General features: G+C 40.6%; 1 protein-coding gene across 3 annotated transcripts in view; it reads left to right on the top strand.

Moving 5' to 3' along the window:
- PLCE1 (phospholipase C epsilon 1) overlaps positions 1-18,228 on the top strand; it is a 353,887-nt gene that overhangs the window by 300,004 nt on the left and 35,655 nt on the right. For 2 of the 3 annotated variants that reach the window (XM_037143005.2, XM_037143003.2), the window contains exons 20-24: positions 3,265-3,394; positions 9,858-9,979; positions 11,006-11,123; positions 15,266-15,397; positions 16,460-16,750. In XM_037143005.2, the coding sequence (XP_036998900.2) occupies positions 3,265-3,394; positions 9,858-9,979; positions 11,006-11,123; positions 15,266-15,397; positions 16,460-16,750 (793 nt within the window). The remainder of the gene's footprint in view (positions 1-3,264; positions 3,395-9,857; positions 9,980-11,005; positions 11,124-15,265; positions 15,398-16,459; positions 16,751-18,228) is intronic. The other variant, XM_037143006.2, reaches the window with a different exon arrangement.

The raw sequence follows: 18,228 nt of genomic DNA, 5'->3' as shown, positions 1-18,228 counted from the left end.
CCTAGACATTTATGTGACTTTCTCAAAGCCACCCAGCGCCTAGTAGCAGAGCCAAGATTCAGATTCAGGTCCTGAGGGAAGGCCTTTTCAAACACAACTCAGAAGTCAGAATACATTGATGAGAATCACCAGAATGATTTTTTAAAAACAGAGATGTTTAGGTCTGGAATCTGCCCAGTGAGGTCAGAATTTTCAAGGAAGTCTTGATAATCTGTTTATTTAAAAATAATTCTTATCATCCTGGAAGTTTGGAAACATTGCTTATCTATTATTTCCAACAAAGGGAGTTACATTATCCCAAAAAAACAGAGGTTAGTGTGTGGGAGGTTTGTCAGTAAAACCACACTAACTCTTCTTAACCACCTCTTCATTTTCTGTGTTCTCATAACCAACTAATTAGTAATCCCGTCTGAAATTTTGTCAGGTAACTTGGTGCTTTCCTGCTATATAATTTCTACAATTTACCTCTTCCTCCTTTTGGAAAAATGGAACAAAGTAATCCCATTTCCAGTTTTTTAAGACCACTTCCAACCTGATTTCCCAGGGAGTGTTGGCAGTCATACCAGTGAGGTCTTCCAGTTACCTGGCAGGTTGTGGGTGTGTACCTGGTAGTCTACTCACACCACGTTGGCCGAATGAATGTCTAGAGCTCCAGTGTGCTCAGACCCAGCCTCTAAGTCAGAAGGCCTGGGCCATTTCCATACAAGGAACTTACCCTCAGCAAGGATAGACTGATTCAGAGGGGCATCTTTGAATCCCTCCCTCTGCCTCAAGCCCTTGCTAAGGCTCTTACTAAGCCTCCCTATCCACTCCTCACCAGATCTCCTAGATTCTGCCTGACCCTGGCCACCTGAACTCCAACCCACTAGTTCACACTAGATGGTAGGCACTATGTTAGGCTCTGAGGGAACAGAGCAGAGTAATACATGGCTCCTGCAAAGACCCATCTCCTCATCTGCCCCTCACTCTAACCCCTGACCTGTCTCTGAATTGCTTTCATTCAAGGGCTAGGGTCCTGTTGTTCTGCCTCAGAATAAGTAGGGCATGGCAGAGAATAGGGATGTCCACTCCTGGCTGTCCATTTGGGCACCTCTCCCATACTTCTTGCACTGGTGGAAGTATGAGGGCATCTAAGGACCTTGGCACTCACCTTCTGACATTTGCTAGTCACTGAGTTTTTGTGTGGCATCTCTCCAAGTGTATAGTTCTCACATTCTTCCACCAGTGGGCCAACCAGGCTCCTTGCATCATCATTCCAATTGGCTCTACCTTGAATGCTTGCTGCACAGAGGCCCTTCTTTCATCCGTGACAAATACACTTGCATTTGTATCTCACTTGTGCCTCGAAAACATCCCCTGAAGCTTTGAAGAACACTAATCCCATGAGACACTCTGAAAAAATTTTTAAATTCCCTGCTTAAATAAGCATGGGAAGTGCTGTACGCAAAATCTTTGACGAATCATGATGCCCTTCAGCATATTAAGTAAAAGTAAAAGGCATGTGAAGCTCCGTAGCAGGAATGTGTTCTGGTTTGTTTAAGCTGCTGTTTCCAAACTTCCATGTGTTTTGTGGTTACTGTTAATTGTCAGTTTTTACATAACAGCCAGTGTTCCTCAAACCCACTTTGAGAAATTGCTGCCTAGACAATATTCAGTTATGCAGAGTGGATATAGATATAAACACAGCCTAAACAGTATCTTCCTTATGTATACATTTTTATGATAAAGGTAATATGACCACAATTCAAGAAGTTTAGGGAATAGAGAATTATTTTAAAATATGTATAAGTCCAAAGCCCCAAACAATCTGTATTAAAAGAATTTTTAACCTTGGTAATATCCAGAAATAAAACTCAGGGGTTCATTGAGCTTCTATTAAAAAAGAAACGTACATCTTTATTTTTATTAACCTGTGGTTGAAATTTAACATTTTCTTATATTATAAATATAGGGAAGAAACCACAGTGATGTTGGCAGTGCCTGTGTCTTTGTTACCAACAGAAATAGCAGGTTTTTCATATTATATCCCAATTGTTGCTAATATCTCCAAGAATTATGTATACTCATCACTATTTCAAAAATGTTACTTGGCCTACCATTATATATGGTTTTATTGTGTTGATAAAGAAACACACATTCCTGTTGTACAGTTTTGTTTTATCAGTATTTGATAACTGTTACTCAACATTCTTTTTTTCCTTTGTAATCTTATATATTTGGTTTTATGCATTTAAATGTCATTCTGAGAAGAGATCCTACCTTACCAGACTGCCATAGGGGCCTGTGCCACAAAAACAGGTCAAGAATCCTGCTGTATTTACATCTAATATTTAGCCTTTTGTGCATGTACTTATATCATTATGAAAGACATACAGATATTGAGCAAAGGACATAGAAATGTACAGGGATGGGCAAAAGTAGGTGTAAGTTGTTCATATGGAAAAAGACATGCAGGTTATGATTATTACAGTAGCTTCATTAACTCAAAAGAATGTCACAATGTAACTGTAAACCTATTTTTGCCCACTCTTATAAATATTTTTGTAAATGCACACTTGTATATATTTACATGTATAAAAATTATATACACACATATAAATTTTCCTGTATTTCAAATTATTTTCTTATGCTAGTTGTCCAGAACTATATTTATTCTTGTGTCCTATAATATCCCCTCACAGTAATTCTAGTCAAGTATAGAGGCACATGAACTCCCTCACAGAACATAAGTTTTTGGAAAGTTTCTAAGCCTATTTTGTTAATCTGATTGATGGTTTAGATAAAGCATATTGAAAAAACTTTATTTAAACCAACAATAATTCTTTTGGTCTCTCTACCCATAGAGATTCTAACATTTTTCTTAAGGTCAAAGGTCTTTGATATTATTTTAAGAAGAAAAAAATGTCCTCTTAGCAGACATTTACTTTCCCAAAATTGATGGGCTGGTTCACTTCATCATTTGGGATTGATGGTGATTCTCTGAAGCACCAAAGTTTCTCCTGGAGGGTTTGCCTCAGGGAGCCACGATTTATCGTGGTTTTCCCTAAAAGCTTCAGGATTCGTCTTACAGAGATGTTAACATTCACCCAATGATTAACCTTGTACTTCAAGAAAATTTAGATTTTTTTCCTTTCCCCAGTGAATCAAAATAGGATAAGCCACTTTAACTGCCTGATATAAGCATGAGATAGTCGTTTTGAAAGCTGTAAGTTAAGGTTCACTAGCTCACCATCTGCACTCTTGATAATTATTGATATCTTTCAGGCTCATCAGTTAGCATCCATGCAAGCTCAGGCCTATAATGGTGGGAATGCCAACCCCCCACCTGCTAATAACGAGGAGGAGGAAGATGAAGAGGACGAGTATGATTATGATTATGAATCCCTCTCTGATGGTAAGAGAAACAAACCCTGTGCTGTGTGAAGGGACATGCCTGGATGATTTTCTGTTGGTTTTTTTTTTTTTGGGGGGGGTGTCTTTTTTTCCAAAATAAGCCTAGCGTTCCATAGACCAACAATACAGGCTGTTGTAATATAGTGTCCAAGAGTCTGAATCCCATCACTTAGTGAAGAGGACCAAGTTAGCTACTACACCTACCACTCAAGGAAAGAAGAGGAAGGTGTGGGAAGCAAGAAAGGGGAATGTCATTCCTAAATGGATTTCTAGAGGAAGAGGTGAGGATGGGGTTTCACCGCATAGAGAAGCCCCATTCTCACCTTTCAGGTTCTGGACTGACGGATGCTTTTGGCAGGAACTGTAGATTTTTGAAATACCTACAGTATTTTAAAGATCCTACAAAATACTTTGTAGGTATTTTAAAAATACCTGCAAAGATCCAGGAACTGGATCTTTGTTGTCTCCTGCACCACCTGCAGGGGGCAGCATCACGTTTCTGTACTCTACTCCTTCTTTTCACTCCTGCTTCCTAGGAGTATGAAAAAGAAAGAAGCATCTTTTCCCTATCCCACATTACTAAGCCAACGAGACGTTTTCTTCTGGCCCCGTTGAAGGGAGAAAACATGGGTGATGACTAATGGTGCAATACAAAAAAGTCACATAAATGATGTTATCTAGAGATTACAGATAAAGGACTCTTCTTACATGGGAATTAAATTTCAAGTGTGTTTTGTTTACACTAAATGAGTGTCATTTGTTATAGATTGCAAAATGTTTTCTCAGGTACCATTGCTGATGGTAGACTTTTATTTTGGCAACTTCTGGAAGACAAATTGTAGTAAGGAAAATATGCCAAAGTTCCTATTTACATAAACATGATATATGTAGAATATGTTACTTATAAGTAGGATAATTGTTTTGCAAATATGCAGATTTGCACAGACCAGCAACTATTTACCACTGATGTTAAGACAGCCAAGCTGCCCTCCAAATGTCTGTGTCTCACCCAGCAGAACTGTCTCCTCGCCATGTTTGGTTCATGAACTTCCATCATGGCCAGCAGTTACATACAGGCTCTTTGTGCCCCACCCCCCAAATACAATACTAGTCTGTCCATTTTTTTAAAGTAAAGTATAGTTAATATACAATATTATGTTAGTTTCAGGTAAGCAACACAGTGACTCAACATTTATATTCCTTACAATATGATCACCACAGTAAGTCCAGTAACCATCTGTAACCATACAGTGTTACTAGGATAATACTATTTTTTTCTGTGCCGTGCATTACATCCCTGTGGCTTTTTAAAAAATACCTGGAGGTCTGTGCCTCCTTTTCTCCCTTTTCCCCCTTTCACTCGTCCCCCATGCCCTTCCCTTCTGGCAACCATCAGTTTGTTCTCTGTATCAGTGAGTCTGTTTCTGTTTTGTTTTGTTTCTTTTTTCTTTTTTTTTAGATTTCACATGGTCTTTGTCTTTCTCTGTCTTACTTATTTCACTTAGCATATTACTTTCTAGTTCCATCCTTGTTGTTGCCGATGGCAAGATTTCATTCTTTTTGGCCTTCCGCCAAGATGGAGGTGTAGGTGGAAACACTTTGCTTCCTCGCACAACCAAATCTAAAAACAACAAAGTTTTAACAATAATAAACGCAATCAAACCACAGAAAATCGAACAATATGGAGTCCGAAGCTAGCAGCAGAGTGGGTCGGGCCAGGCAAAAAAGATCCCCTGACCTGGGTGGCGCTCAGGCAGCCAAGGGCAAGGTGTGGGGTAGCTGTGGGCAGACCCAGAGAAGGCTCAGTGTGGCTGGCTGTTTGAGGTCTCGCATTTGCGCACAGACAAACCAGTGAAGAGACGTGCGTTGAGACAGACCACGCAGGCCCCAGAGCAGGGCACCGGGCTCGCACATTTGCGCTCAGATAAACAGGCTGGGGCGAGCGGAGAGGACCACCATTGCTCCCTCTCTGACCCCACCCCCACATACAGCGTCACAAACCAGCGACCTGGGTGGCCCCGCCCTGGTGAACATCTAAGGTGCCTCTCCTCATATGTAACAGGCACAAACAGATCAAAACATGGCTCAAGAACAACTCAGAGCCCCAGAGCCGATAAATCTAAGCAATGAAGAAATAGCCAAATTTCAGATGCACAGTTCAAAACATTGGTCATCAGGATGCTCACAGAACTGGTTGATTTTAGTCACAAATTAGAGGAACACATGAAGGCTAAACTAATTGAAATGAAGAGAAATGCACAGGAAAGCAATCGTGATGGAAAGGAAACTGGGACTCAGCTCAAGGGAGCAGACCAGAAGGAAGGAAAAAATGACCAAACAGAAAAATATGAAGAAACAAGAGTTCAAAAAAATGAGGAGAGGCTTAGGAACCTCCAGGACATCTTTAAATGCTCCAACATCCGAATTATAGGAGTACCAGAAGAGGAAGAGGAACAGTCACCAGTGGAAAACTTATTTGAACAAATAATAAAAGAGAACTTCCCCATTCTGGCAAAGGCAATAAACTTCCAGGAAATCCAGGAAGCTCAGAGAGTCCCAAAGAACTTGGACCCAAGAAGGAACACACCAAGGCACATCATAATTACATTAGCCAAGATTAAAATGAAGGAGAGAATTCTAGAAGCAGCAAGAGATAAGGGGACAGTCACCTACAAAGGAGTTCCCATCAGACTGTCAGCTGATTTCTCAAAAGAGACCTTACAGGCAAGAAGGACTGGAAAGAAGTATTCCAAGTCATGAAATCCAAAGACCTACAAACAAGATTGCTCTATCCAGCAAAGCTTTCATTTAGAATGGAAGGGCAGATAAAGTGCTTCTCAGATAAGATCAAATTCAAGGAGTTCATCATCACCAAGCCCTTATTATATGAAATGTTAAAGGGACTTACCTAAGAAAAAGAAGATAAAAAAGATGAACAGTGAAAGGACAGCAAACTCACAGTTACTAAGAACCACACCTAAAACAAAAGCAAATTAAGAGGACAGCTAGATCAGGAGTAAACCATAGAAATGAAGATCATGTGGAGGGTTAGAAACAGGGGAGTGGGAGAAGGGGGGAGAAGGTACAGAAAATAAGGAGCATAGACAGTAGATGGAAAATAGGGGGGAGGGTAAGAATAGTAGGGGAAATATAGAATCTAAAGAACTTGAGACACGTGTTCATGAACTAAAGGGGGGATGGTGGGGGAGGGGTGTGCAGAGAGGAGGGGAATGAAGGGGGGAATAGAACAAATGTAATGGCATAATCAATAAAATTAAAAAATATATATTAAAAAAAGATTTCATTCTTTTTTTTATGACTGAGTAATATTTCATTGTGTGTGTGTATGTGTCTGTGTGTGTGTGTGTATCTCATGTCTTTTTTACCCATTCATGTATCCATGGGCATTTAGGTTGCTTTTATGTCTTGGCTATTGTGAATAATGCAACAATGAACATAGAGATGCATATAATTTTCAAATTATTGTTTTTGTTTTCTTCAGATAGATATTCAGAAGTGGAATTGCTGTGTCCCTTTAATGTTTGACCTTAATAATAGTTGATTGCTTCATGTCATCAACTAAAAACCAATTTATTTGACCTGAAATCCCATCAGATAATACAAGGGACTTATTCTCTAATGGGGAGGTCAAAAGAGGAGTAAAAAATGAAAAAGCGTCAATGTAATTCTTGTATTTTTTCCTGAAAAGCTGTGGGAATATGAATATTTTTATGTTGACTTATCTTTCCCCATGGGTTCCTATGACAGTCATGGTGATGTTTTCCTATAAAAGAACAAATTTATTCATATAAGAAGTGAAAACCACATTTAAGATATCAACCAATCTAGATGTCATTTGCTTTTGTAAGAAGTTAGTGCACTGGAAGGTAAATTCACTACCATAAAACCATCCTGTGTATTTTCTGTACTTTTGTAATGAGGAAGAAGATGGATTTTCTTAATTACTAATATTATTATTATTATTATTATTATTATTATTATTATAGGTGTTTTGATATACAAATAACAAAGTGAACAGGTAGGAGAAGGATCTTTCTGGTTTACAGACACACATCAGAGACAGTGCAGGCTGGGTTCCAGACCACCACAATAAAGCAAGTCATAATCTTTTTGCTGGTGGAGGATCTTGTAAAAAAATGCAGTTTGTGGGGGGGGAAATGCAATATTAGTAAGACACAGTAAAATGAGAGGTATGCCTGTATTTTCAGTAAAATTTCAACCCTACCCCACCATATTTCTATATACTTTAGTGTTCCTTTGAGACCTACCTGTGCTGTGATGAGGTGTGCAGAGAGAGAGGGCCCCACCGGGTTCCGCCCCAGGGGACAGGAGACTTGGGCATTGTCCCTTTACCACTTTAGGCCTCAGGCCTCAGATGTGTCATGAGATGGTTCTGTTACACGTTGACTGATGTTCTCCCTCCTTCCAGCACTACCGTCTAGGATGTACAACACTTAAATCCACTGCAGCCACACGAGTATTTTCCATTTCGTTAGTAGATTCCTCTCACTGCCTGGTTCTCACGCTGGCCTTATCATTATGTCATGACTTGTTTAAGCTTGTCCTATTCAGGTTTCTTTCTGCTACTGTTAAGTACCCTGTCAGTCTCGTATTTTTGGCTGTGGTACATGTTGCCTCGCTCATTTCTACTTCCCTGTACCACCTTCACTTTGTCCAGCTGAGATGAGAAGGAAATAGAAACCTGCCTGCTGTGGGTAGGACCATTCCCAGCTTCATAAGGGGACCTCAGAGGTTTCTAAGCTTCTTATAATGCTGGGTGCAGTTGAGGATGAGATGGGGGCTGTGGCCAGTCGCCTCAAAGAAATAAACATGCTCTCAAATTTCTACATAAAATCACAAGGAGTGTTCACAGGCCTTCTCTGGTGCTTCGAAGCAGCCCAGGCTGGGAACCCATCTTTAGAATCTGGGTGGCCCAGTTTACTTCTGTGACAGCTGCCCTGGTCTTCAATTTTCACATCTATAAAACGAATTCATCTGTAGCCTTTTTTTGGCTATAAAGATGTAATGATTCCAAAACTACTTCCAGAAAATACAAAGGAAGTTCCAAATGAGGCTCATGTATTTCAGGAACCGCTACTCTGACTTTTAGGCAGTGTGTTCTAAATGACTATTTATTTAAGTAAATTTCATTAAATAAATATAGATTAATTTTCCCGATCTTGCCATTTATCCTGACTAGCTTTGAACATGTACCAGAGTACAGATTTGAATTGGCAACTTAATATAGAGCTATTCTTCGATAATAACTACATGACTCTAACAAATTAATCAACTTATATCCATTTGACATAATGTATTATTGGGAGTATTAATATAAAATGTGAGTGTGGAGGCATGATCAACATTAACAGCATGTGCACTTCTTTTATTGTTAGCTGTTGCATCCTTAACGGTCAAAATATTGAATTGATGGAAGATTCCTTGTTTCATTGATCCCATCACCTATGCTGTTGTTATTTATGCTTTGCTTCCTACCTTAGTTTAATTTATCTGGCTCTTTTGTCTTAACTTTTCTTACTTTTCTTCCCTTCCTGACTCTGTTTCTCTGTAGCAGATGTCCTTACTGCTTCTCCTGCTCCTAACTATCAGGAAGGTAAAGCCATTTGAACTGAGCGTTTTCACTGCATGAGCGTCAGCATCAGTTTCCAGTTTCTTAGGCCTGATTAGCATGAAGCTGTGGCACTCGGGTAAATGACAATGTAGTAGAATAATTGAGCTCACAGACGTCTTGGCAGCCTGCATGGCTCTGATTTGGTCTAAGGATATTTTGGTCTAAGCATTTGTGGTCTGATGAGATAGTAAATCCGAGGTGAGAAATCTGCTTTCTTGTTTTTCATTTTAAGAGAATATAAAGTCATTTTGAGTAGAAATTGAAAGCAAGAGCAAAGTATGAAATTATCTCATATTTTAGATTAATTCCTATCCCTAAGATTCTCACTTAATAAATTGATTTTTAAAATTGTGAAAACTTTACTTTCCAATGAAATATAATTATGAAAAGTGCATTGCAAATGACAGTGTCCTTTTTTCTTCTGCTTTTGACATTTCTAGAGGTAAAAGAAGCTAACAGCTTCATTTTAAAGTGAGAGTGAGTAAATATTGTGTGCGCCATCTGGAAGTGCTTCAACCACTAAATCCTTCCCAAACTGGTGTGCCGAGAGCTTCTTGACACAGATTATCCTCCATAATCTTTGCGTACTTCATCTACATGAAAATGAGCCTTCTCATTTAGATTATGTCTATATGACACATTGTTTAACAAAGTGAAAAATGATGCTTCAAGCCACCATTTTGGTAACATGTAGGCAGCCTCGGCCTTATGGGCAAGCACGAGTATCTGGATATGTTTGCAATGACGTAGACATAGCCCTTAAGTGAAACATTTGGTTCTTGTCTGCTGAAACCTTCCAACTCATTTTCAGACAACATTCTAGAAGACAGACCTGAAAATAAATCATGTAACGACAAGCTTCAGTTTGAGTATAGTGAAGAAATCCCCAAGAGGATAAAGAAAGCAGATAACTCTGCTTGCAGCAAAGGAAAGGTGGGTGAATGGTTTCTGTGAAATTGCATGTGTTGGTTTCAGGTGGGATTTCACTCCCTCCCTATCCCTTCCCTTCACCTTTCCCCTTGCTTTCCCTTAGATGCCAAAGCCCACATGGTGATGCTATGGGGCACCCACCTGCCATTTGTAGAAGGTTAGTCATTGACTTATCCAACCAGTACCTTCTGAAGGTGTACTGTGTGGCCAACACTGAGGTGGCACAGGAGGTTGTTTGGTGATGGAGACCAACCTGTAAACAGTGCTTGTAGCAGATAAAAACAGGTCATGCAGGCCTAAAGAACAGCCTGGTACCTTCAAGGAATTGCTAGGAGCTTTAAAGATGGTTGGGATGACCAAGAAGATTTACGGGGATAGACCATGAAGTGTTAATAGAGGACTAACACTGAGATGGAAGGATACATGAGATACCCACATCCTACCCTCAGGGGCCTCCCAGTATGTAGGCTGTGAGCCAGTCTACAAAATACCGGCCCTGACATTGTTGGAGAACAGAATAATATAATATGTCAAAAATGTGAGCTATAGAAGAAGCAAGCTCAATTACCTATTCATTCAACAAATATACATGGACTATTCCACATTTACAGCACTGAACTATATCCCATGAATTACACTCATTTCTTACTCTCAGAAAGTTTGTACTCTGCCTTGGCTGGTGTGGCTCAGTGGATTGAGCACTGGCCTGTGAACCAAAGAGTCACCAGTTTGATTCCCAGTCAGGACACATGCCTGGATTGCTGGCCAAGGTCCCCAGTGGGGGTGAGAAGCTGAGAGGCAACCACACACTGATGTTTCTCTCCCTCTCTCCCTCCTTTCCTCTCTGTCTAAAAATAAATAAATAAAGTCTTTTTTAAAAAGAAAGTTTTTACTCTAGGGAAGGTGTTAGGACACAAGGGTAAATATAGAGAAGGTGAAACACACTGGTGACATGAGAAAGGAACAGAGAAAGTGCTCGTGGGTGGCATATGCCTCCCATGTCAACTGACATTATTTTTCCTTTGACAGGTATATGACATGGAGCTGGGAGAAGAATTTCATCTTCCTCAGAATAAAAAGGAAAGCAGACAGATTGCACCCGAGCTTTCTGACCTTGTCATCTATTGTCAAGCAGTAAAATTTCCAGGTAAGAAGAAGGAAAATCATCTAAAACCTTTAAAGGTATCAAAAGATAATAATATACTATTTATTTAATTGCACATTGTGAATACTCTCAAAATAGCTAAATTGTGTTGCAGAATTCATTGTTATAATACCTCATAAATATTTGTTACTATTGTTATTTGCTGTGATGCTCATGAGTAAAATACCATAAAATGTTTACTTTCCAGATTATATTATGTCTTTTTAGTTTATCTAATATTTGATAATGATAATATTCATAACATCTAGCAGCTATATTTTATTAAGCATTTAAGTACCAGGATTTGTGTCAGTATTTTACATACATCATCTTATTGCCTTCCTAATAAGTCTATGAGGTAGTAGATTTCCTCGTTTTTAAATACAACAAGTCTGAGAGAAAGTAATTGGCCCTATATTTCAGAGTGGATCTGTTAAGACTCTTTTGTTTAAAAAGTGGCAGAAATTGACTTAAGCAAAGAGAAGTTTATTGGCTTATGAATTGAAAAATGAAGAAAGTGAAGGGAGCTTTGAGCAGTACGGTTCAGTGGGTTGGGTGTCATCCTCAAAACAAAAGGTCACCAGTTTGATTCCTGGTCATGGCGCATCCCTGGGTTGCAGGTTAGGTCCCCAGTCTGGGCATCTTTGAGGGGTGGCCAATCGGTGTTTCTCACTCTCTCTTTATCCTTCTCTTCCCCTCTCTCTGAAAAAAAAAAAATTAAGTAAATAAAATAAAAATTTTTTAAAAGAAAGAAAAGTGAAGGGATACCAGTTTCAGGCACAGCATGATCCAGGGCTGTCTCTCATGCATTTGTCACTGTCTCCCCTCCGTTGGCCCTGTTCTCTTTGTGGTTGTCAGGCAGCTGCTACAAGCTCACACTACATGTTTCCATATTCAGCTTCAGTGTAAGAATCTCTTCCAGAACTTTCAGCAGCAGTTTGATTGTTTTTCATTAGTCCTTCTTCCATCCCTGAACCAATCCCTGTGGCCAAGGGCAGACAGTGTTCTGACATTCTAAGGCCCAGTCACATGCCCCTTCCCTCAGCTGAGTAGCAAGACTACACCCAAACCACAAGGACCAAGAGCGGGGTTGTTTCAGTGGGAGAAAAGGCTTTTCCAATTGGCCATTTCTAGAAGTACAGTGCTGGTAAACTGCTTCCCCCAAAAGCTTCATTTCAGCTAATAAATGACAGGACCACAATTGTAAAGCCTATCCACCTCCATTGCACTAGCTCGCCTCTCTTGTTAGGGTGTGTTGTCAGCGAGCTGCCCCAGCTGTGTGCCCACAAAGGGGGCAGCAGGAAGCGGAGGGCACAGCGTGAAAATCCACAAATATGTGGAGGTCAGAAAACTTCATCTCCTTATACTAACCAAAAGGATTCCCTTGCACAAGGTCTCTGGAGACAGAAAAGCCTCTGGAATTGGGGGGTTGTATAAATGTTGGTAAACAGGGTATAGAAACCTGGCCTGCAGAGGGAGTTAAAATACCTACCCTCATTATTTTCAATATGGTCTGAAAGGAGATCCTGGCTTCCAGAGGTTCAACTTCAGCACCAGTTCTCACACTCTACCCTGAAAGTGGGGCAAAGGTATTGGACTATTTACAAATTAGGTAATAGTGTTCTTTTTACACACCGGAAGAAATTTTATGTGTATTTTTTTAATCCTCACCCAAGGATATGTTTATTGATTTTAGAGAGAGTGGAAGGGAGAGAGAAAGAAACACCGATATGAGAGAGAAACATCAGTCCGTTGCCTCCTGTATGTGCCCCAACCAGGAATCGAACCCACATCCTAGGTATGTGCCCTGACCAAAGATCAAACCCGCAACCTTTTGGTGTACGGGACGATGCTCCAACCAACTGAGCCACCAGGCCAGGGCAACTGTTGGGAATTCTTGTCAGCTGCTGCTGCTCATCTGCCAGCAAATGCTGTTGAAGAGGATGTGTGAATGGATGAATAACAAGCAAAGATTTCAAAGAAATGCAGTAACCTCGCCACTTAAGTTTAGTTTCACGGATCATGACTTCCTCTCATGTAACTACAACATGACCATAGTCACAGCTGGTGAAATTGTTCTTATGATGAGGAAAAATCCTTTTTCTGTCACAAGAGCCTCGTGGCCTGTGTGTCCTTAATCACAGGAACAAGCGAGGCCACTTCATCCTAGAGTCCCACTCACCGCATCTCTTTTCTTTATAAATTCAGCTGACACTGTACCCAAACCATTCTGGGCTTTGTCTTTTCTTCTCAAGCACCAAGGAAATAAAGAGCCCTTATTCCCAAAGGCATTTGAAGTCAGTGTGAAAGCCCCACTTCAACGGTAGGACTCACCTCCTCAACAGCCTTGACTAAGTTAACTTTCCTGCACTTTGGATCCCTTGTCCCTAAAAGAGACATAATAATCCTAACTTGCAGGGTTGTTGTTGTTATACTATCTGTAAATAGCTGGCTCTCTAGAAATGGTGGTGGTTGCTGTTCCTACTGGTAAAGGGGCCAATGGGGCAGATGAAGGCTCTTTGCTGCTCCTTCTGTTACTTCTGCAGCCTCTTTGGATTCTCCCCTTTCTTGGTGGCCCAGCCCTTGTTCTTTCTTCCTTACCCCACCCTGAGGGAACAATCAGGCCCTTCACCGAAGGTCGCACATCCCTGGGGAATGTGAGCACATGCCAGGATGTGTGCAAAAGCACCAGAATGAACACGGTGCCTCACTCAGGCCCCTCATTGTTTTTACTTGGGAGAAGTAAATCTACTGTTATGATATTGTGTAGAGGGCAAAATTCATACACAATTTTAAGATAAATAATAACTCATTAGTGCAAGTTTGTGCGTCTTTGTACTAATGGATACTTCAGAGAAAAAAAAATAAGAAGCCCCACAGCTCCTATGAACTGGGTACTTTCTCCGAACAAGACACTCTACTAAATACGTATATATACACATTATCTCACTTAATCGTAACCACAGCCCTTTTACAGATGAGGAGGAAGTTGGGCAGAGGGATTAAATAACTTTGATGAGGTCACTCTACCAGGAACTGGATTTAAACCCCACAGTTTATGCTTTTATTACATACTACTTTATCCTGTCTTCTTCGATGATGTTTTTGGAAAGTGCATTTTCATCTCAGAGCGAACCTCCTGAACGCTGCTCCAGCTGAAGGAATTACTCTCTCATGGTACAATTGTAGACAGTCAGACAGTTTGGAGGCAACTCTGGCTTCACTGGTGCCTTTCACTCATGCTTCCTGCCCTGGGTCCAGGCCTGTGTGGTGTGCATTCACTTCCTCACTCAGCAAATATCTGTGGAATCGCTGCTGTGTACCAGGCACTGTGCTGGGCACAAAGGATCCAGAGAGTGAGAAAGAGAAGCATGAACATCACTATCATAAAATGCATTTCCCATCACCCTGACTGGTGTGGCTCATTTGGTTGGGCATCATCCCGCAGAGCGAGAGGTCACTTGCTGGATTCCTGGTTGGGACCCGTGCCTGGGTTCTGGATTTGTTCCGTGGACAGGGTGTGTAGGAGTGGCAGCGGATCAGTGTTTCTCTCCTCTCTTCCTCCTTCCCTTCCCTTCTCTCTAAAAAAATACATAAATAAAATATTTTTTTAAATGTATGTCCCATTTAATTCTCAGACGAACCCTGTGAGTTCCTAACATTACACCCATTTTGAGGCTAAGGAAACTGAGGAAGAGAGAAGGTAGATGTTAAGTCAAGGCTCACATACTGGCAGGAATTCAACCTAGAAAATATGACTACAATCTGGCTACTTACCATTCTTTCATCTCTCCAGATTGAGTAATTAGGTCCTCATAATTAATGTGGACCAGAGCACTTTCTTTGTATGTGCCTTTTCAAAATCTGCCTGGTGCGCCATCAAGTGGGGGTAGGTGTGACTTCATGCTGGTTCTGTAGTAATCATGTAGCTCTTGTCACAGGTGCCCACAGAGATTTAAAAAAAAACAACTTTGCTCTAATTTCCTGCAGTACTATTATTAACAGTGCTAAAAATGCTAGTAGGTCTTTTGTACTGGGTTACAAGGGAGTAGTAGGACTTCAAAATAAACATTAACAAGGATGGAAAATGTTGAGTTCCCTCGCTTGTAGTTTTTGGCTTATTTATTTTCATTTTATGGGAACAGGCCTGTCAACTCTAAATGCATCTGGCTCTAGCAGAGGAAAAGAAAGAAAAAGCAGGAAGTCCATTTTTGGCAACAATCCGGGCAGAATGAGCCCTGGGGAGACAGCATCGTTTAACAAAACATCTGGAAAAAGTAAAGTCACCTTCTCACAGTATCTTTGCTTGGTTTCGCATGCTGGATACGTCCGACATTTCAGCGTCTTAAGCACGTCCCTTGAACTTTTTAATTCTTTTTTTATTTTCCTGAATGTTTATATCACCTAAGTGTGGTATAAATATTTTTAAAATTTACATCTTTAACTTGCTAAAAAATAGTGTTTCACTGAAGATGTTCTAACAGTGTTTGCCTCAAAAGGAAAATATTGGAACCACCTTGGAACATTCTAGTGGTTATTGGAACTGCTTTCTTCACCATTATAACTCCAGAAGATATATCCATTTTATTACTAATTACTTTTTATTATAAAAGTAATAAATTCTCATAGTTAAAAAATGCAAATAATATAGGGTATTATTAAAATTCCTTTCCATTCTCAATGGCTCAGTTCTACTCCCCAGAGGTAACCACTGTTAAGTTTATTGTGTTTTGTTCAAGAAAAATAAGATCCTTTTTAAGAGGATCCAAATGGGATATAACTGAACACACTTGTATAACTTTTATAGTGCTGTAACTTTTCAAATCATTTTCTGTGCATTTGTCTCCCTCATTCTACCTAGTGCCTCTGTGCCATTCCGTTGTATGCCTACTGTCATGCATTTAACCACTTCCTCGCTGGTAGAACATTTGGGTTGCTTCCTGGGTTTTGGCGTTTTTGGGGGGGTTGCTTTTTTTTGCTATAAAAAATGCTAGAGTGAACACTCTTGTACATATATTGTTGTGTATTGTGCAAATATGTTCACAGGACAGATGCGGTACTGAGGCAACGGACTTTCAGGCTTTTAATTTAAATTGGTGTTTCTATGCCCATTTTTAAACTCATTAGCTATCATTTTGTTTCAAGGAGGTGGACTAACTCACAAGAAACACTATTATAGTGTCACACTATTATAGTGTACACTTAATAGTGAAACGCTAACACTAATAAGATCTAGTGACGTGGTTAGAGTTGTTTACTGGGATGTTGTTCAGGTTGATCTTTCTAAAACATTTAAAGTTTTCTGCACTAATCTAAGGCTAATCTTTTGGGGGGTTTAGGTTCCTGTGAAGGAATGCGACAGGCCTGGGAGGAATCTTCTTCCCCCCTCAGCCCAACCACGTCCCTCAGCGCTATCATTAGAACTCCCAAATGTTACCATATCTCATCGCTGAATGAAAATGCCGCCAAACGTCTGTGTCGCAGGTATTCTCAGAAACTGATCCAGCACACCACCTGTCAGCTGCTCAGGACCTATCCGGCCGCCACCCGCATCGACTCGTCCAACCCCAACCCCCTCATGTTCTGGCTGCATGGGATACAGCTCGTGGCACTGAACTACCAGACTGATGGTAATGGGCCTGCTGCACCCCCAAGGGGGCCTCTCACCTCTCTCCTCTGTGTCTTATACTTCAGTAAACCTGGTTCAACAAACATTTCTTTAAAGGGGCAAGGTTCCAGATGGGGGCATACCGTATGTAAGAGTGAAACTACAGGTGAATTTGATGCTGAATTGTACCCTTGATGTTTCAGAGTTGAGGTGATAGAAAAGCACCTTCAAAAGGTCCCTGATAATAGTATCCTGTTCTTGCCCACTTTTAAGGCACCTTTTAAACATAAGGCTGCTCTTGTGTGTCTTTGAGCAGGACACTGTTTAGGTCTGTGTCTAGTTTTCTTCTCAAGATCCTTTGGTGCAGAGTTCCCAACACCCCTTAGTGAGCTATCTTGCTAAGGTATTCTTTGCCATCAAAAAGTAGTTGTCACTCCAAACAAATTGCAAGTTAAAACCATTTTAGCTTCTTCTCATCCCTTTGAGATTGAAATGGAGACTGTTGATCATTGCTCTAAGAGCAGCCGACAGAGACAAAACAAATATGTGAATGACATGAGCTGAGAAGGTGGGGTTTGTGTTTCTCCACTGTTGATAAAACTCTCATAATGGGAACAACTGATGAGGTCTAAAAGTCCAAAATAAAAGCTACCATTTTACTGCACACTCGCTGTGCGCCAGGCCCTATGCTGAATTTTCCTTGACCCCCATTATCTTGTTCAGTCTTTGCAACATCCCTGAGTGGTGTGTACCGTGATGATCCCCATTCCTCGGATGAGCTGACCAAGTCACAGAATGTTCGATTTTCTCAGGGTCACAGAATGATTAACAGTAATACATTTGAGGACTCGGGTAGTTTAGAGGATAAAGTTTTTTTTTTTCCACTTGGTTATGGAAGCAGGAGGGCAGCTGCAGAAGATAAAGCAAAAGTAGGTGGGGACTGTTTCCTCCAGCTCACTCAGAAGCCAGTCTTTCCTTTGAACGGCCATGCAGCCTTTTCATCCTCTCACGTGGGCTGTCTCAGATCCTAACTAATAGTACTGGCCCATCAACCACAGCATAGCCCTATCTCCAGCCAAGGTCAAAGCCACCTTTAGCTCTGGGACCAGCTAGCTACCTAACACAGTGCCAACAGTGCTCATTTGTGGCTGACCCTGCAGCCTTTTTTTTTTTTTTGCCCTTGTTATATTTGCTTCTTTTGATTGAAATTAAATAACATAATGCAGGTGAAATACCATTCTCAGCATAGCGGCTGGCACATAGAGAGCATTCCACAAATGTTAACGATGATTAAGTGTTTTTGATAAGTTATGAAAACAGTATGATTTGGAGTCACACAAATGGAAATAATAATGAAATATTTTCAAAGTTGTAAAAATTTCTTTTTAATCTGTCCCAAGTGGCTTGTGGGCTCACATCTCTGACCCTGTCTGTAGCCCTGTGTCCACTGGCGCCCTTGGTTATTATGATACTGAAATATTTTAAGTAAACTGAAATGAC

The sequence above is a fragment of the Artibeus jamaicensis genome, unplaced genomic scaffold (genome assembly GCF_021234435.1).
Source record: "Artibeus jamaicensis isolate MK-2021 breed Jamaican fruit bat unplaced genomic scaffold, CSHL_Jam_final contig_332, whole genome shotgun sequence".
Taxonomy (NCBI): domain Eukaryota; kingdom Metazoa; phylum Chordata; class Mammalia; order Chiroptera; family Phyllostomidae; genus Artibeus; species Artibeus jamaicensis.
This window is presented reverse-complemented; position numbering and strand designations above follow the sequence as displayed.